Source organism: Embiotoca jacksoni, unplaced genomic scaffold, assembly GCF_022577435.1.
Source record: "Embiotoca jacksoni isolate LCO1_2020_lvr unplaced genomic scaffold, fEmbJac1.0.p SCAF_4, whole genome shotgun sequence".
In the NCBI taxonomy this organism is placed as follows: domain Eukaryota; kingdom Metazoa; phylum Chordata; class Actinopteri; family Embiotocidae; genus Embiotoca; species Embiotoca jacksoni.
Genome location: NW_027185392.1, coordinates 17,805,698 through 17,825,411, shown reverse-complemented (window position 1 = coordinate 17,825,411; position 19,714 = coordinate 17,805,698). Strand labels below are relative to the sequence as shown.

Genomic DNA, 19,714 nt, shown 5'->3' with positions numbered 1-19,714 from the left:
GACTAAATATTCCCATATTAAATTGAACATTTACTGAAGTAAAAGTATTGATACCACAGTATAAAAATACTCCATTAAAAGTAGTAGTTTGGTATTTATAATGTCACTAAAACAAGAGTAATGATACACAGTACTATAAACCCAGTACATTCAATATTAGTATTAAAGTGCTAACAGGTGCAGTGTTGTTAAGTTTGAAGTATGTAAAGCTTTTTAATTGATATATTATTATACATGTTCTCTAATTTGGTTCAATCTTTTGCATGAAGTACATTTATCTATAAACCAATAAGTTGCTGCAGTTGTCAGATACATGTAGAGGTATTTCCCTCTGAAGTATAGTCTAGTAGGAGTATGAAGAAACAAACTGTAATGTACCTCCAGGTTGTTGTTAAGTGTAGTAATTGAGTAAATGTACCTGGTTATTTTCCGCTCCTCGGACCGAATATACACACTGTTGTCTACATACTTTTACCTTTTACTTCCATATTCAAGTGTTGTTTCTGTGAACTCTGTCTTTGCACACTGGCAATTTTTCCCAAAGCTAGAAAACAAACTAATAGTTAATTACACTACTGTGCCACTGGCAGTAATCAACTATACATGCAGTAAAATCAATCTACATATAACTTATATACTTTCAGTTCAACTGAGGTAACGTGAGAAGATGGAAGACGTATTTCAGCCTCGCCCCATTGGAGAAAACCACAACAAATGGAGCAGCAGACAGTCTTATGGATAGGCAAATATCCGCTTTATTTCTAAAATATCAAAACAAAAATAATCGCAGAAAAACATGTCTTTCGCATAATAGTTTATGGGCAAAAAATTAACAGCTAAAACTCACATCTATGATGGTTTCCTGTGACAGATTCCATCAACTCCATCCGTGTGTGTCTGTGTGTTTGTGTGTATGCGTGTGCGTGCGTGTGGCGCGAGTCTGAGCATCTTTGACTCCCCTCTGGTCTACTGGTAATACAACTCCAGGTTCATTCCATCGTGGATTTCATCTGAAGAGCTCACAGTTAAGTACAACATTGATTCAGTGTGGTGCAAATTTACCACCATAGAGATGGTGAAATAAGAAAAATCCTCATGCTTTTCATATAGAAAAATGTGTATAACGATCATGCAGAAATGATCCCTGCTAAAATACACAATATACCATTAGACATAAAGCAGGCAGACTTTTAGAACAATAACTCGAATGTCCTTTTTTTTAGTCGTCTGATAAAAGAACATGTATTTTTTTAGCATTAGGAGTGAATTGATATGTTGATAATTAATATAATATCCCCGAGTAAATAAAATGAAGTCATTGTGCAGCTCTTCTGTGACTGAATGAACACTGCAGTGTAATATCTCCAAGGACAGCTGGATTGTTTTTTATCATTACACTACTGCTGCAGGAGTGATATTGGTTATCAATATAATCCATAACATCATTTACTGTTATCGGCTCACAAATTCTCTGTCAGTACAGATCTAAAATGTACATCTCTTTTTCAAATTTTAGCCATTTCTGGAATTTAAAATTGTCAGTCCTTTTATTTAAAGTTTGAAATGTAACTAAAGCTCTGTGACCAGTTTGTTTAAAGGATACAGTCACCCAGAGACACGTGGTCCTTGAAGATGGTGTACCTGCAGAAACGGAGAAGGAACGTTTAGCCGTTGACAGAAGACAGAAACATTGGACTTCTGTTCGGGCCAAACAGGGCTTTATTCTAGATTAGCATCTTACCATTTCTTCAGTACAATCTTGTCATGCCGTGTTCCTGTCTGCGCAGCAATGAGCTTCTTCAGATCTCCAATAGTGTCCTCTGAGCTGGAACGTGTAAGTTAAGGAATGTGTGATGCAAGTAAAACATAAAGAGATATGCACGAAACATGGAATAAATAATCCAAACATAACTGGGGTTTTTCTGCAAATATTCTCCTCTTTGTTTTTATCCAAATTAAATTGGCTCTTTGAATTTATGTTTATCTTAGATGAATTTATCATGATAAAAGTACACTGTTATTTTGAAATATGAGGCAGCATTATTTGAGGGTGCACTGGTGATTGGCTGACGCAGCACCGTGGCAACAGATAGCACATTTTACTGCAGTGAAGAGTAATTACATTAAACCTGAGAGGCCAACTTAATGAACAGCTTTTTAATGAAGAAAACATTCAGCAAACTGAGGACAGCAATCAATTTTACTTTAATATTTTACCCACAACTTATTAAACTAACCAACTAAGAAGAATTGATAAGACTTAGCCTGATAAACTGATAGCCTTGTCCAGTTTTTATTGCCTCTAGCAATAAATGAAAACTACCACTAGGAACAGGAGATGCTGTTAAAACAAATACTGAAATTACTTATAACTGGTGGAAGAAGATCTCAGAGGTGTTGTTTTTTTTTTTCAACCAGAGTTATGTCTCAAATTCAGAGGAGAATATGTCGTGAATTGACACACTACACGCGAGTCTCGCAAGAAACGTCAGGCTCAAAAACAGATGTGCGAGTACATTCCCACTGAAACCCAAAAGATGAACTTTTAAGTTAAGGAAACCGTAGCTGAAACAAACAATGTTTGCCACACTGCGCTGCACTCCCAACCACGCAGGTCAGCAGGCCGCAGAAGACCATTAACCCTGAAGCTGTAGCCTCCTTTGTGTTTACAGTGTGGGATTTCAGAAAGTTGCATTCAGATCAAATACACGTGTTTACTGCTTCACCTGCTGGAGGACTAAACTGTCACCTGCATGATCTGCTGTGTGTGATTATTCCCAATTTGGACAGACATCAAAGCATCATCAGCACTTTGTGTCCCCACACAAACCACGTTTGTCCTCCATGTGGTTTGTTGACATCTCTTCTAACCAGCTCCAGATTAGGACTCCCGAGAAGTTCAACATGTTTGACTCCAGTCATCTATCTCACCGTCACCTCGAGCTGCCACGGTGTCGGTACGTAAACACAGGTGTCGGTACCATTTACACTTGTGGGCCGGAAGCAATATTGAGCATTTTCTTCAGAGTTAGAGACACTTCAGTTACAGAAGGATACTTGCACTTGACTCGGACTTTCTTACCCAGACGATCGTTGCAAACCACCTCGATCATCTTCGGATCCTGTCAGCTGTGAGGAAATGAGGCGAAGTTAGCGTCACGTGTGACTGCGGAGTGGCTAGAAACCATCTCCACGTGTCGGCCAGTCACGCCTGCGTGTATAGTTTAAGAGTCAGATGATGTAGCTCACTCATACACGGCGTGGCGGGCGAAACGGAGCCTTTTAAAAAAAAAAAAAAAAAAAAAACACTTCAAATCAGCCGAGTTTGGTTTGTTCAGCTAACGGTAGCTACGGCTAACAACGTCGTGGTTGTTGTGCAGACAAATGTGCTCACACTAAAAAAAAAACCGACGTTACTTCTTAGACATCTATATTATCGTATTTCTTCATAAAAGCCGGGTATTGAATGTGTCATTCATACCTGGAAACCTTGAACGGAATAACAAACACTCCTTTCTCGTTGATGTTTTCTGGAACGCTCTCAGTCCCGTTGACCGTAAAGCGGAATTAGTGAGCGTATTGGCTACACGGTTGATTGACAACCGAACGTAACCTATCACGGGAGAGAGAGCTCGCCGTGGAAGGCGGGCCTTATTCTGAAAACAACTGGTACCGCAAACAAGTCGCTAGCTGTCGTAATCTGCCTAGCTGCAGCTCAATCTGTCACACGGCAGCGACGCTTGAGATTGAATTTGAAAAACGTTGCTGCGGAAAAAACACCATGGCAGACGAGGAGAATCTACCGTCTGGATGGGAGAAAAGAATGAGCCGCAGCTCGGGTGAGGAAACTGAAGATTTTGCTGGACAGCTGGCCAAATGGTAGCATGTAGGGGACTTAGCTAACGAGCTAGCAGCCGCTGCATCGTGGTTTTGGTGCTGAAACGAGGCGGGAGGAAGTTGAGTCGTGGCGGGCTGTAACCAGCGACGGGTCGCTGGGTCCCGGAGGTGTCTCCTCTTCAACGTGGTTTTTTGGCTGTAATCGGGTGCCGCGCCGTGGCCGGTTCATTCAACCCGTCTGCTGCGGGGCCCTGCGTGACGTCACCGGCCGCACCGCCTCACCTGCGGACCGGACGAAGTCTCCGCGGGGCTTTTTTTTGTTTGTTTGTTTTTTTACACGTTCACGTCGGGAGGCTTCATTCCGCTGAAACCGATTTAGACACGGACCGTGTTTCCTCGTCGGTCTCCTCCCGACCAGCCGCCCCGTCACGGTGCTGCTTCCTCCTGAAGCCCGTTGTTCGTCCCGGTACCTCAAAGCTGCTCCACGGACACGTTCAGGAACCACGAGAGGAAGATGTGCTCTTTTTATTTGGCCTTACAATCATAACGTGGGGAAATCAAGAACTTTATACATGCAGTCTTTTGTCGAGAATATCCTTTTGACAGCTTCACTTTGTTCTCAACATTTCCATTTCATTCTCGAAATCTCCACTTCGTTCTCATCAGTTGTATTTCGTTCTTAAGCTGCTCAACTTCAGCTCCACTTCAGTTCCACTTCAGTTCAACCTCAGTTCAACTTCAGCTCCACTTCAGTTCAACTTCAGTTCAACCTCAGTTCAACTTCAGCTCCACTTCAGTTCAACCTCAGTTCAACCTCAGTTCAACTTCAGTTCAACCTCAGTTCAACTTCAGCTCCACTTCAGTTCAACCTCAGTTCAACCTCAGTTCAACTTCAGTTCAACCTCAGTTCAACTTCAGCTCCACTTCAGTTCAACCTCAGTTCAACCTCAGTTCAACTTCAGTTCAACCTCAGTTCAACCTCAGTTCAACTTCAGTTCAACCTCAGTTTCACTTCAGTTCCACTTCAGTTCCACTTCAGTTCCACTTCAGTTCAACTTCAGTTCAACCTCAGTTCAACTTCAGCTCCACTTCAGTTCAACTTCAGCTCCACTTCAGTTCCACTTCAGTTCAACCTCAGTTCCACATCAACTTTCTTTACATTTTCACACAGCTGTTGTCGACAATTCTACTTTGTCGTTCTCAACAGTTTCACTTCATCCTTCCAGACAGTACTCGTCTTTTTTTCAACGTGACCCTAATGCTCCGTAGTTTGCAGGAAGCGAAGCTCTGATAATCTCACTACACTACCTGCCCAACACCTCGTGGCAGAGACAAAATCAGTGACCACATGTTGAAGAAAGTGGAATATTTAGGAGCTAACGCACTAGATTTCACCCTCAGGAGTTGCTGTCCACCAGAATGTCCTCAATTCAATGCAAATGTGGCTGAATGTCAGCAGGATGTCTAAAACTTTTAAAAGTGAAGAGTCAGTACAGATTCTTCTCTCCGAACTCCTAATATCTCAGTTCAGGCCTGATCAAATATTAACACAGTACTTTTTCCCCCCCGAGCGCTCATGAGACGTGTATATTATAATCATTTAAAGATGATAACATGCAAATGTTGTGTTTTCAGCTCGCTGTGTGTGTGTGTGTGTGTGTGTGTGTGTTCATGTGCTCAAAAAATGATTAATGAAAGCTCCTTTTAATGTTTCTCTCTTTTCCCCTCCAGGCAAAGTGTACTACTTCAACCACATCACCAACGCCAGCCAGTGGGAACGTCCAGTGGGAGACGGCCGTGGAGAGCCAGATAAGGTTGAGTATAATGTGTAGTATTTCATGTCATGATAACAATAAACGTTTATCATGAAGCACTTCTCAAAGCAATGACTACAAAATGCCTTTAAGCCAAACATAAGAACAAGTCGGAGCTAATTTAGTGATGATTGACATTAGTAAAAGGGTGGATGAAGCCTCTTTTATCCCTAAATTCTTGTTCTACAAGTGCTGTAGTGCAAACACACACACACACACACACACACACACAGAGACAGTATTTGTGCCATATGTTAGAGTAAAATATTTAAGATAATAATTAGAATGCTAAAATGATTAATTAACGTGTATATTTTGGGGGGCTTTTTCTTCATGTGTGATGTGATTAGAGGAGTTATTACTTGGTATGAGGTCTTATCTATTTTATTAGATAAGACACTACAGTTTGCACCAGTGACTTTCATACGACTCGGAAAGGACTGATTGATACGACAGAGCTTCCTCATCCAACTAAATTCATTTTTCACGTGTAGCATTGTCTGCACAGCATCAGTTTGTAATGACTGGCCCATTAGGTTCATCAGTCGTTTATTCATGTTTAGAACTCCTCATTTCTGTTGGCGGCAAGTGCCTTACTACCAGTGAGAGACTCATAATAGTGTGATAATGATAATTAAGTCACTTTTTTTTTATAATTTTCTAATCAGCCATCAACTTGCATAAAAAAATTTAACAACCAGCCATTTTTCACAGCAGCTCAATTGACGCATACTTATAACGCATTAATAAATATGGATTGTTAACATTAAAGAGCCATTAGTTGCAACTTCTCTGTCATATTAGTGGTATAAGTGGCACTGGCTTCTCAAACAGTGAAAAGTCTAACTTAATAAAGCACATCTCTCTTGTTGTTTTTGGGTGTGTTGATGCTCATCATCTCATTTTTTTCCTTCCCTCAGGTACGCTGCTCTCACCTCCTGGTGAAGCATAATCAGTCTCGCCGTCCATCCTCCTGGCGGGAACAAAATATTACCCGAACTAAAGATGAGGCCCTGGATTTCATTCAGAGTAAGCAAAGCAGAGGGAGAGAGGAGATGTGATCCGGCCTGGTCTGATCGTTATATTGAGTGTCTTCTCTCGTCTGTGCAGAGTACATAGAACAGATAAAGTCTGGAGAGGAGAAGTTTGAGTCCCTGGCCTCTCAGTTCAGCGACTGCAGCTCGGCTAAGAACGGTGGAGATCTGGGGCTGTTTGGAAGAGGTAGGCACGTCATGACGTCACGTCCGGGCTGGCTTCTGTTCCTCCAGCTTCAGTAGCTCAGGCTAATCTCTCCTGTAGCGTATCTGTCATCAGTCTGCCTGAACCCGTGAAGTGTGTTCGTGGGACAAATAGACATTCACTGCAGCTGTTGCCATATGAAATTTAAACCATGGACAAAGTTGAATCAACCGCTACTTTGTGAGCACATGAAGAAACTACAACGGAGGTAATCTGGGTCCTTACTTACCCACAAAACTCGCCAACACTCTCCTGTGGTGGTGTTTTAACTTTCTAGTTGAAATCTCTGAAATCCAGATGCAGCCTCGTTCATGGCCTCTGCTCTTCTGTCGCGCTGCGACACTGAGCCTACCGGCCTCTGGGGCTTCTGGGAAATGGTGTTTGTTAAAGTCTACGAAAACATAAATCATGAATTGAACAATATTAGTCTCCCTACACCTGACCTTTCAGACAATAACAGCCATCGTACCGTGCGTTTAGCACTGCCCGTAGCTCATGGCACTGATTTTGGTTGGAGGTTTGTAACCGTTGCCATAGCAACCACTCTAAATTATGTGTATGTTTGAAGGGGCAGGGAAAGGTATGTGCTGATGTATTTATCTGTCGTTTAACAAGTACTGGCTGTAGCTCAGATGTTCATTCGTCTCCTTTCCCCCCCCCAAAAAAAAAACATTTCTAACCACATCAGTGAGTCACCCTGCTGCACTGGGTGGCATTAAAATGAATATAGGCCTGGAGATTATTTTCTCATTCTCTGGAGTACTAACTGTACATTAATCTGCTGCTGAAATTAGTCCCCAACATGTACATTATTTTAATGTGTTTCAAGGTAGTTTAGGAAATGATATATTTGTGACCCTTTTTTTAAAAAAAGATAAACATCCTCATAAAAGCCACAGACGGGAGCAAACTTGGAAAGTATTAGGAGGGAAACTGGTGCACTGTTGGTTTTAGACTTTTCATTGGATTTCAAGGCATGCTAGCCTCATCTTTGAGCAGTTTTGAGACTTGCCAGCAATTGAGCAGTCCCATTTTCACCTAAGTGTTCCTTTTGTTATTATAATTAGGCACCATTCAGTCTAAAAAATTGAAAGCAAACAAAAAAGAAACCGCATTAAAGACAAAAATATTTTGAGTTTTAGGTCAATTTAATTCCTGAGTATCTGTTATAGTGTGTTGTTTGGAGTATCTATAGATGGTTGTCTTGGCGTTAGGTCACCCAAACCAATGTTTTGTAGCTGTGCACAGTATCAGTGTTGTTATCTGAAGTTTCATTGTGTTGTTGTTCTTTTTTATTATTTATTATTTCCAGAATTGCTATTCTCCCTTCTCAATACTATGGTGGCAAGCTACTAATTTGAATACTCATTAATGACCGTGTCCCAATGACACACTCAAACTGAAACATAATGAACGTAAACATATACATAAATATATTATATATATTATTTAAAAGAAAATACAAGACAATTGGAGAAAATACATACTGAAAAAAAATATTTAAAGCCAATGTAGGAAGTTATGTAGTGACGGCACAAAGTAAAGCATATTCAGTGAGTTTTTATTTGAATGTGAGTCATCATTTCATTAGTTTGATGCACCGTATTTATGTTTCAGGTCAAATGCAGAAGCCTTTTGAAGATGCCTCCTTTGCTCTCAAAGTGGGAGATATGAGCGGTCCTGTTTTTACAGACTCTGGAGTCCACATCATCCTACGCACTGGCTGAAAGGAAGACGCCACATACCGTACTTTCCTCTTACACGCACACACACACACACACACACACACACACACACAGTCCAACTCCAACCAAGCCTGCGACTTGTTTTAATGACACACACCTCCCAATAAACAAAGCTTCCAGCCCGTATTATTTTACGGGATCATTTAGTTCCAAGCGCTATCGCACATATGTGAATAATTTCTCTACCCTGAAAATGAAGGAGTATTTGAGATTATTACTGAAGACCTCGAGCTTTCATTAACTGTGGGAGTGACATGATATAAAAATGTGAGTGCCTGCTGACAGTTTCACACGAGTTGAAGAATGCATCTGTAAAAGCTTGTTCTTGGTATGTGCATGTCTTCAAAAGGACCATTTCATTATGTTTTCCTGTAACATTCTTCATTTATTCATCACTGTATGTGTGCCAAAGCACGTCCTCTGTCTTTATTATTGTTTGGGTGACAGGTTGATGAGATGTTTGAAATACTTTGTAGTATTTCAGTGTTGCAGGGCAATGCACTGTTATTCTGAGTTCTCTACACTTTAGAATTGATTTAACTTTTCTGTCCTTTTGCAAACATTCACAAACATTTAATTAATTTGTTTTCATAATCCACTTTGAACAGTGCATGGTTTCTCCCCTTGGAAATGCTAAAATGGCACGATTGGAAGCTTGCAGGTTTTAACAAGAAGCTCCACAGCTTTTAAAAGAGTCAACGTTCAGATGAGCTGTTAACACTGTTGTGTCATTGGGTATAAATAAAAAGCTCTTTTTTTTGTAGGTCTGGTTTTACTTAGTTCTTCATTTTTGAAGTCATAACGTGCGTGAGTGAGAGATGGTGGTGAAGGCCAGGGGATGTGTTCAGGTCAAAATGAAAAACGGGGGGAACGTAAAATGACCTGCAAGTGGATGACAGGAAAATAATTATCAGAGTACCTTTTGGACTTGACATGAAAATGGACATTTTTGTATTGCAGTAGTCTTAAGTAAAAGAAAATAAATGTGAAAGTACTTCTTCATCATTTGCTACATATGGTGTACGTCTTTAGGCAGCGTGGCTCTAGCAGGATAGAAGGAAGTTTGTCCAAACATAGTGTTGTCAAAAAGTACAACCAAAGGAAATTGTTGGCTTTTTCAACATATTTGTACAATCAAACATTTATTTAAAATACTGCCCACAGCTACAGATGAAGAAGACGGAAAATTGCCGTATTCTAGTCATTTTTATAATTCATATAAATAAACATATAACTCGCACGGAGAAGACATTCATCACACCCTCATATCCGTAAAATTTGAATCAAGAGTTCCAGATTCATATTCAATAACTGAGAAAAAAAAAAAAAAGGCTGTGGATGCCTGTGAGTCTGGCAAATGAGCTGAAAAGGGCTCCAGAGTATTTGAAATAAATGCCACTGTAAGGAAAGTTACCTAAAAATTGCATAGATTTCAAATGACCATCAATTTGTGAAGACTGGCCGTCCCAGTAAAATCATCCCAAAAGAGCAGATCACGTGATGCAGAAAATTATTAACATGGGTGCTGTTTAGTAGTCCAAATCTTGCAACGCTAATGAAGTTGAAAAATACTTTATGGTTCTTCCCTTTCATTGTTATCTACTCCAAACTTGTTAGAAAACAGGATTTTCTTAAACTGCTTCCAACAACAATGACACAATTCATGGATTAACACTATTATAAATATGAAACATTAAAAATAAATGTGTACATCCTTCAGTGTTTACCTTATTTACCTTTCATTTCTTTTTTTATGTGTTTTGTTATTATTCCTGATACTGGGATTATGAATTTAAATAAAGAAAACTAAAAAAAACACAGTGTGTGAAAAATGTCCACTTTTCTAAATTAAAGGGCCAGCATGTATAGTCAGGGAGTCGGTGCTTGCCAACAGTAGTTGAAGCTATTCCAAAGTCATGTTGGTAAACCTGGATGTGATAGGCCATCTCTTTATCTCTTCAGACTTGATGCTCCCTTTTCATCTTATTTCCTTATAAGCTGTCTGTAGTTCATTTCTGGTCAAATCTCACCAGCTCTTCGTCCTGTTTGGTCTGATTTGGATCACGAGAAGTGGAGCGACAACAGCAACCTTTTCACCATCTGAAACAGGTATAACATTTGTTTTATTTTACTGGAGGATGATACCAACAGTTTATTTTTATATTTATTTTATATTGTAGTTTATATTAGTTATATTTTAAAGAACATACCAGTGCAGGACAGAGCAGACGGTCCATGATTTAGGCTTTAATGCTGGTCATTTTATTCTTGAAAAAGATGTGCTTATGACTACTGATGCTTACATTACATTTACATTCATTCTACATCCAGCTGTATGGTGGGATTGTGTGCGTTTGCTGAGATCACAAGACGTGCTTCTATTCTAGCAGCAGACACAGTTATAATTTTAAAGCTCCCTGGTACAGTCAGCCTTAAAAACTTAAGACCTATGTATCAAACGGGCACCTGAGTCAAATCCTAATTTACATGCCAATTTTGTGAAAAATTTCTAGCTGTGTCTTTGTCCTTTGAAAAAAGAGGGTTGTGCAGGACTGAAATGTGAATTTTGTTTTCAGTTGAATTCACTAACCTTGACCTCAAACCAGGAAGCAAGATATCAGCATCTGTAAATTTTTATATTGTTTAATGATATTCAGTACACACCCGTACAACAATTAATCCGTTATGCATGTGTTATTGTACTGCTGCACTATCACTATCACTAAATAGCAATAAATCTGGCACACAACAGGGAAGATTTGCTGATGGTAGTTCTTATCTAGCCAAACTTTCTTTTAAACAGTGACATACTTTATGCAAGTTAATCCTCACCTTTTTATTGACTCCATAGATTTTTAGATTAGATAAAAAAAATGTTTTTAACTAAAATGTCCTGCTTTGTAGTTTTATGGTCACAAATTAAATAAAGATTGACAGACAGATTTTATGTTTATATTTTCTTAATCTCCACTTCATATACTGTAAAGCAGAGACCGAGATACACAATTCCGATCTGCAAACGTTTGCAATTCTTGTTAAAATAACGACCTGTTATGCTCTTATCTCCTCTCTCTTTGTTTGTCTGAAATATTTCAGTCTTTTTGACTCCAGCCATGCTCCCCTCTTCATCTCCACTCCCTCTCTGCCTGAGTCTCCTCTTCTTTCTGCTCCACAACACTCCTGTTCTCTCCTGTCAGACTGGGAATAGAAGCCAGTGTGACTCGGCCCCCTTTGTGCCAGGCCACAACCTGGTGGGGGAGGGCTTCGACGTGGTCACCCTGCAGCGAAAAGGAGCCTACATGGTTGACATGAAGACCTACCTCACCCCAAGTGGCACCTGTACTCTCTGCTCCAACCCTCTTCAAGGCAACCAGCTGCAAAGAGTAATTCATAAATAAACAGTAATATACAGTGACGTTAAGCGTTTCCGACACCTCGTGTTAATCATGCTGTTCTCTCCTGCATTTTCAGCTGCCGGTCTCTGTGGTGGACTGGCGTGCATTCAGCCGATGCCAAGCTGATATCTACAGCAGTGCTCACACCTCTGTTAGGTGCAGTATTAAAATCACTGTAAAGGTGAAGCTGTTTGGCATCGGCAGAGAAGATTTGGCAAATCTTTCATGGGCGCAACCCACATACTCGGCTGTGCTGCTCATCCCACAAATGCATGTTCCTTACAAATGGGGCACAGTTTAAAAGAGAAATTAACAGGCTTTCCAACGGTATACAATTTATTGCCAAGAAACATTGTTACAACAGAGAAATAATCTACCAAACACAAATTTCCAAACTTTTTGTTCGATGTTTATTTCCGAAGACAGACCTGCACACTTATTTTCCGACTCGGTCAGTGTCTCACGGTGAAATCTGAGGCTTCGGTGTTGTTGGGTTGCCATGCTAAAACATATAGTGCTGTTTTTCATAGAACAACTGGGTATGCTTTATCAGAGCATACATATATGCTGATGACGGACATGAAGCTTAAAATACAGAGAAGTACTGCATGAATATAAGTGTGTGCATATCTGTGAGAAAATGAAATTTAATAGTGATTCTCTCACTTGTGTCTACAGCTCACTGATGAGCACGTACACCTCACAGGACAGTAACGACTGGAAGGTAGGAAACATCTCACAGCTATTGTTGTCATGAAATGAACATTTCAGAATAGTATTCTGTGATTGATAAACAGGTAAATGTAAATAGAAAGTTGCTTGTTGATTTGTCGATTTTATCACTAAAGTTCAAGTGAATGGTTTAATAAAAAACAAATTGTTGTATTCAATACCGTGTCATGGAAACTAGGGTTGAACATTAGCCAGCTTAGGAGCTTTTATTTATCATTCATTTCAGGTTGGCCTAAATATACAGAAGTTTGCATCCGCCAACCTGGAGGTGGGAGGAACTCAGTCGTTGATGTATAGCTTTGCTACACAAAGGACCAGCGAGGACCGCAACTCCTTCAGCACACACAGGGTCACCTGCAGCCATTATGGGTAGGCTGTGCACACCCCAGCATCATGACATAAGTTTAGATTTTTTTCATAGAAGTTTGTTGGAATAATTTCAGTTAAGATGATTTACTGATGGGTCTCTATGTGTCTAGTTACCGTGTAGCGATCACACCGCCCCTCAGCTCTCAGTTCAGGAAGGATTTGGCCCGGCTGCCAGGTTCCTACAACAACTTAACCAGAGCTCAGTACAATGAGCTTATACACACCTACGGCACACACTACATCCGCCAGGTTCAAACACACACACATCATTTTAATTTCAGTATTTCATTAATAAAAACACAACTGTTTTTGTTTCAGCAACATTGTACTTCATTTCAGGTTTACCTTGGGGGTCGACTGAGGAGAGTGACTGCTGCACGAACCTGTCTATCAACACTGAACGGGCTCTCCTCAAGCGAGGTACCTGAACAGGTCCATCAAATAGTGAAATGAAATGGTTACATTTCAATAAACAATTAAATTAAAAGAATATCTCACCAAGAATCAAAAATCTGAGAAAAAGTCCAAAAACTGAAACTGTGGATCAGAACTTTGTTTTTGTTTGTTTTTTCTTCTTTCCTCTCCCAGTAATCATCTGACAACCCCTCAGATTTATCTGCTGTCCCAGTATTATATAACTGGATATAAAGTAGTTCAAACTAGCTCCACCTGCAGCAGCCACAACAGTAACATGCTGCTTCAGTAATAATAATCTGATGATGTCATATATAAACTACATTTTGGCAAGAATATAAAAGCGCTTTGTATACCTCTAAGGTAAAATAGGAAATGGGAAATGGTCTTCACTTATACAGTGATTTATCACCTAGGAAAATCACTTTACTGGTTGCCTCCCATTCACCCACTCACAGACACATTCAAACTTGCCTGCCATTGGGGTTCAGTGTCTTGCCTGAGGATGTTTTGGTATATGGGTGGGAGGAGAACTTTGCACTATGGGGCGCTATATCAGTGCAGACCATTCACCATTTTAATGTCTCACCTGTCTGTGGATACATAATGCAGAGCAGGTGATTGGGGATTTAGCCTCCTCCAAACAGCATGATAAAGAGTCCTTGAGCCACATACTGAACCCTCATTTTTCTTGATGTGCAGGTTTATCATCATGAGCACTATTCTTGTCATAAAGTTATCATGTGAATGCCATTTATGGCCGTATAAGTATAAGTTAAAGTAATAACTTATTTCCCCTCCTGTTCCAGGTCCATTCTTGTTTATCACTGGGTGTTTCTGTCGGCCTGGGGAAGTTGAAACTATCCGGTAGCCAAAGCTCTTGCAACAAGGTCCTACAGAACCAGGACCTCTCCACCATGTACAGCTCTGGTCTCCACCAGCACTACACAGAGGTGGCAGGAGGCAGTGGTTGGTTGGGGGAGTTTTCAATCAGCCATAATGACTCCCTGGGCTATCTGAATTGGCTGACCACCCTGAAGGATCATCCAGATGTTGTTTCGTACTCCCTCCGGCCAATGTATGAGCTGGTGCCAAATGGGACGCAGAAGGCAGGGATGAAGGCTGCCATAGAGCAGTACCTAGAGGACAACGCTGTGAAGAAATCACCCCCAGAACCAAATTGTGGGTTGCATGTTTCTAACCTGGCTTCCAACTGCTGTCCTAAACAGGCCTGGAGGGGGACGCTTGTGGTGACCGTCATCCGAGCCTGGAATCTGAAAGGGGATCTGACTGGCAAGACTGAGGGGTGAGTAGAGTGAGTTCAAGGATTGAGATCTTAAGGTGGTATGTCAGTCAGCAATGCCAATATATCCGTTGCTCTCCTTTTGTTTTGTCCTAATCGCAGGTATGCTAAGGTGCGTTACGGTTCCATCTATCGCGTGACTCGTTGGATCCGGTCAAACAACCCCTGGTGGAACGCTCAATATAATCTGGGCAAGGTCAGTAAACTTTTTAATAACAGATAAGCTCAAAAGAACATGTTGAGAGAAAAGTTGATGTACTTTTACAGTGTAGTTACTGTGTCTACCACCTGTGTGTAGCTTGTGTAGTCAAAAAGTAAAAATGACTGCTTATACTTCGGGGGCAGTGCACTTAAATTACAAAAAAATGTGTGAGGACCTGGGTTCCAGGCAACTGGTCCTCGGCATAAAGGAAGTGCAATTAATAAAGGGCAACAATCCTAGTTGCCTTAAAATTTGACACAAACGTGCGCTTGAACTGAAGGATAAACTGAAAAGATATGGTGGTCAAAAGTGCCTATTTCATATCCAGTTTTATGCCTCACTGACTAGCTTACCAACTGTACATTCGTACAGTAACTCGCGTACTTCCCAATTAAGGTATAAGGACATGTCATCACTGTTTGATGGACAGGTAATTGTATGGAGCCCATTCAGAGCCTAGATCACTTATTCATCATAAAACAAGCCCATTTTTATGCTTCCACATCAGAATGTCAAAGTATTGAACATTTCAGTAGGATATTGATGGATCAAAAAAAATTACTATTTAAGATCATGTGTGTAGTGTATTGTATAGATTATGCTATTCGTTCTAATTACTGATGATCCACTGACCTCAACTCATTTATTTATTTTTTTTGACAAAGGTGGACACACACACGGGTTTAAGGGTCGAGGTTTGGGACAAGGACGTGTGGAAAGATGACCATTTGGGATCATGTGTGAAGTACCTGAGCCAGGGGACACATAGATTCACCTGCCCAGCTAAGAGAGGTGGCTTTGAGGTCCAGTACACTCTGACCTGCGACCATTATCTGACTGGAGACAGATGTAACCGTTATAAACCATCTCCATAGTGATCAATGCATTTTAGAGCAGCACAATTTTCTTTAATTATTTGTGATATCAGATGTGTCAATCTGGTAGAATCAAAAGTCTCATGACTGATGAGCTTGTACATTTAATTTCCCAGTAAGATGTAACAATATTCAATTTGATCTTCTATATTTGTTAAAAAGGGGGAAACGAGCGGTGGATTTGACTCGATCTGATTGGAAACGATACTCTGTCCCGCCCACCGTTAGCCGTAAACTGACTGCACCGCCTGCTTGTCAATCAAACAGACACGCCCCCCCCAAAAGGCTTTCTGAAACTTATTTTATAATTAATGACGGGATTAATTTCACATGAACGGACGGAAAACTAATAAGAAAGAGTGACTTTTAGCTTGTAAAACCGAGATAACTCATGGAGACATTTTATTGACTCCGAATTTTATGAGACTAGTTGAATGGCAGTCGATGGCAGCAGCGTTTCTGAATCATGTAGGCCTACTGTGATGATGAAGCTTTTATAAGTACTTGTATAATGAAAACACGATGCCAAAAAATTTGCAACCTGCTCGCTCCTCTGAGAAAATTAGTGCAATAAAATGCTAAGAGGAAAAATGCTACATGCCGTTAAGCAGGTAAAGGTTAAGGTGACCATCTCAGCATAACTGACTAATAACAATAGCTGCACTTAAACACCGGCCTTTATTTGCTGTGATAGGCATGAGCCTTTGAAAATGTTTGAAAATGCATGTTTCTGAATGTTCCTATTGTTCTGATAATTGTACTGTAATATTTGTAAATTATTTAGCATGTGTATAATGTAATGAGTACAAGGTGAATAAAACCAATTTTTGATTTATGAGTTTTACATGTGTTGTAAAAGTGCAATTGAATGATCCAATGAGGAAGTATGATTTGTGCATAAATTGTGTTGTCATGATTTAAAGATGAGGTTGTTGTGATGAAATTGTTTCTGATCATGTTTTTAAGAGCCGGACATGCCAGAGCCTTTCCTTTATTAGTGTTACCTTTATAGGAAAGGTCTCACTTTAGTAGGAGCCCAACCAGCACTCAGTCCTTGATCCCAGCGGGATTCGATACCGGTACCAACACGTGAAAACGACCTGTTTTGTTCCTGTACAGACATTGTTGGGATGATTGTGCTGACACATCTGTATGCAGTAACCTAACGTTTGCTGACACTAATTAGCTGGCTAACTGCTGACTGCAAGGTTCCTCTTATCTGTCCAATAGTCATAACTTTATCAGAGAGCGGTACTGGATGTTCCAGCTCTTGGTGTTCATCCTGAGCGTGCACCTAGTGTGACAATACCATTGTAAAAGGACCCATGGGAGGTGACCTCATATATATAATATATATATTATTTATACCGGAGGAGACTTGCATCATATAGGAGACATCCCAGTGGTATGCCACCAAAAAATGATACTTGGCGAGGGACGAGGAGACATAGAGGTGCATGTTTAGTGCCCCCTGCTGGCAGAAAAAAGACCCTGCTCTTTCTGCTCTTTCTGATATACCACCAGATATCGGTACATGGCACCTTAGAGAAAGTGTGGCATACCAAAAGTCGAAGTGCCATACCACTAGGAAACGGTACGTACCACTTTCCACAAAGTGACATACCACCTACCAATTTGCGATCTTGCTGTCTCTCATTAAGAGCCTTAAGATTGTCCGAAGCTGAGGAGAAAATTGCGAAAGTATTACGAGCTAGGAGAAATGAATGACAGTGAGTTAATGAAATTATATAAATTATATTGTGCAGGGAAAATGTTTGTGGTCAATCTCATTTTAGACACAGTCATATCTCCCCCTCAACGCAATAACGCTAGAAATGAAATTGGTCACAGCACGAAGATATTTGGCAACTGGAAAAGTGCAACAACGCAGCAGTAGCTCGAGTCTGTCGCAACCTTCCATCATCCGACTGATCACAGACACCAAAACAGCACTTTCACCGCTTCATATTGGGATTGGCGTATTGGCAGTTCATTTCATTTCCACCAGATGTCACTGTCTATTCTGTGTCCTTTATTACAAGGATGGGTTTTATTTTGGGATTAACCAGTCACATCTTTTAAAAGGGGCACAGTGGTGCAGTGGTAGCAAGAAGGTTGTGGGTTCGAACCTTGGCCGGGGCCTTTCTGTGCAGAGTTTGCATGTTCTCCCTGTGTCTGCGTGGGTTCTCTCCGGGTACTCTGGCTTCCTCCCAACATCCAAAACATGCGTGCCAGGATAACTGGTGATTCTGAAAAATTGCCCTTTAATGATTTAGGTGTGAATGAGAGCATGAATGGTCTTTGTTTCCGTCTGTCTCTATGTGTTGGGCCTGTGATGGACCGGCGATCTATCCAGGGTGTACTACTGAATTCACTAAGGTTTTGGCGAATCTGCCTGCTGCTTATAGTTCCTCAACCCAGATCCAGTACCGACACTTGATAGATACCTAGAGCACACATTATATCCACCAGGTTTAAACATACATAAACACACATCAGTTTCATTTTTTTTCTTCACTTAATTAAATGATACCATATTAAACATTTCTGTAATTTCAGGTTTATCTTGGAGGCTGATTGATTCGAGTCACATCTACTCGACTGAAGTCCGCCATCGAGGATTATTTAAAAGAAAATGCCATCAGGAAGTCACCCACACCCAAGTCCTGTGACAGCCGTGTCCCTAACCTGGATTACAACTGCTGTCCTAAAAACGCTTGGAGGGGAACACTGGTGGTGACCATCGTCCGAGCCTGGCGCCTGAAAGGAGGACTGAGGGGTGAGTATAGAACAAATAAAAATCCTTTGGTTTAACCTTTATTGTCATTTTTCTTGAAGGTGGACGCTTACCCTGATCTGGTCATTCAAGTCTGGGATGAGGAGAGGGGCAGAGACGACCGTCTGGGATCATGTGTGAAGTACCTGAGACACGGGACACACAGATTCACCTGCCCAGCTAAGAGAGGCGGCATCGAGGTCGTGTACACTCTGACCTTTGACCGGAGACAGGTGTGAACGGTACCGTCTCCTTGTTGAGGAATTAACGGTGGCATGCTTTAAGTAAGTGCTGCTGGCTCATTTTTAATCAAGTGTGAGTTCATGCCTGTTGATTACTTTCTTTAAATGCAATGAACCTGGCAGTCAAACAGGATATAAGTAAAATGACATTATAAACATATACTTGGGTTATATAAATTAGAAGTATAGCTAATTTGACGTCTTGGGACAGATAGTAGTCCTGTTTAATCCTGTTTTGATTTTGGTGGTGGTTCCATATTTGAATGATATCAGCTGAAGAAGTTGTTGATTATTTTCTGCTTGTGATGAGTACAATTAGAGATAGATTGTTGTGCCAATAAAGATTTTCAAACATATGAAGTGGTCCTTCACAGCTCTTTTTAACACTAATGAAACATTTAACTTCACTGAACTAACTATAACTACACTGAATAATGTCTGCATCGCTCTTCTGGAGGCATAAAACAATGCAGGATGTATTATGAATTTGTTCCATTAAGAAATTAATTGATTAATTTGCATTAAGACAGTTTTGTTTGTTATTTCAGGCCTTGTGCTACAAGTTTGAAGACCCACTTTTTGGGTTAAAAAACAGAATAAAATGTTACAAATGAAAATTGTATTGCTATCATGAGAAACCAAAGCAACATGAACATTCAATTAGCCCAGGTTGTGCTGAAAAAAATCATATCAGATATTTGGTTGTTAATTATATTTTTTAAATAAGAAACGTGAGGGATTAGTAAAATGATAACAGTGGCCAAGACTGCA

The 19,714-nt window shown here is 40.5% G+C and overlaps 3 protein-coding genes across 3 annotated transcripts; 2 read left to right on the top strand and 1 right to left on the bottom strand.

Moving 5' to 3' along the window:
- Positions 1 to 732: 732 nt before the first annotated feature.
- On the bottom strand, positions 733 to 3,586 carry ubl5 (ubiquitin like 5). Its single transcript, XM_069166745.1, has 5 exons — positions 3,482 to 3,586; positions 3,058 to 3,129; positions 1,742 to 1,825; positions 1,604 to 1,641; positions 733 to 1,010 (listed from the first exon to the last, which is right to left on the bottom strand). The coding sequence occupies exons 2-5, from the start codon at positions 3,111 to 3,113 to the stop codon at positions 967 to 969; spliced, it is 222 nt and encodes a 73-aa protein (XP_069022846.1). The 5' UTR covers positions 3,114 to 3,129; positions 3,482 to 3,586; the 3' UTR covers positions 733 to 966.
- Positions 3,587 to 3,678: 92 nt separating this feature from the next.
- pin1 (peptidylprolyl cis/trans isomerase, NIMA-interacting 1) lies at positions 3,679 to 9,398 on the top strand. Its single transcript, XM_069166746.1, has 5 exons — positions 3,679 to 3,839; positions 5,569 to 5,651; positions 6,572 to 6,680; positions 6,762 to 6,872; positions 8,508 to 9,398. Exons 1-5 carry the CDS (start codon positions 3,782 to 3,784, stop codon positions 8,615 to 8,617), a joined length of 471 nt encoding a protein of 156 aa, XP_069022847.1. The 5' UTR covers positions 3,679 to 3,781; the 3' UTR covers positions 8,618 to 9,398.
- Positions 9,399 to 9,500: 102 nt separating this feature from the next.
- Positions 9,501 to 16,763, top strand: LOC138208675 (perforin-1-like). The gene is made up of 10 exons (XM_069166744.1): positions 9,501 to 10,744; positions 11,732 to 12,018; positions 12,107 to 12,186; positions 12,709 to 12,754; positions 12,989 to 13,131; positions 13,242 to 13,380; positions 13,471 to 13,551; positions 14,355 to 14,851; positions 14,951 to 15,044; positions 15,716 to 16,763. Exons 2-10 carry the CDS (start codon positions 11,749 to 11,751, stop codon positions 15,923 to 15,925), a joined length of 1,560 nt encoding a protein of 519 aa, XP_069022845.1. The 5' UTR covers positions 9,501 to 10,744; positions 11,732 to 11,748; the 3' UTR covers positions 15,926 to 16,763.
- The last annotated feature ends 2,951 nt before the right edge of the window (positions 16,764 to 19,714 follow it).

Excerpts from the sequence above, each read along its gene's own strand:
- pin1 (XM_069166746.1), top strand. The coding sequence starts at position 3,782 with ATGGCAGACGAGGAGAATCTACCGTCTGGATGGGAGAAAAGAATGAGC. Across the intron at positions 3,840-5,568 it reads AAGAATGAGCCGCAGCTCGG|GCAAAGTGTACTACTTCAAC; the intron begins GTGAGGAAACTG and ends TTTCCCCTCCAG. Across the intron at positions 6,681-6,761 it reads GGCCCTGGATTTCATTCAGA|AGTACATAGAACAGATAAAG; the intron begins GTAAGCAAAGCA and ends TCGTCTGTGCAG.
- ubl5 (XM_069166745.1), bottom strand. The coding sequence starts at position 3,113 with ATGATCGAGGTGGTTTGCAACGATCGTCTGGGTAAGAAAGTCCGAGTC. Across the intron at positions 1,826-3,057 it reads AAAGTCCGAGTCAAGTGCAA|CTCAGAGGACACTATTGGAG; the intron begins GTATCCTTCTGT and ends TACACGTTCCAG. Across the intron at positions 1,642-1,741 it reads AAGATTGTACTGAAGAAATG|GTACACCATCTTCAAGGACC; the intron begins GTAAGATGCTAA and ends CCGTTTCTGCAG.
- LOC138208675 (XM_069166744.1), top strand. The coding sequence starts at position 11,749 with ATGCTCCCCTCTTCATCTCCACTCCCTCTCTGCCTGAGTCTCCTCTTC. Across the intron at positions 12,187-12,708 it reads AGTGCTCACACCTCTGTTAG|CTCACTGATGAGCACGTACA; the intron begins GTGCAGTATTAA and ends TTGTGTCTACAG. Across the intron at positions 12,755-12,988 it reads AGGACAGTAACGACTGGAAG|GTTGGCCTAAATATACAGAA; the intron begins GTAGGAAACATC and ends CATTCATTTCAG.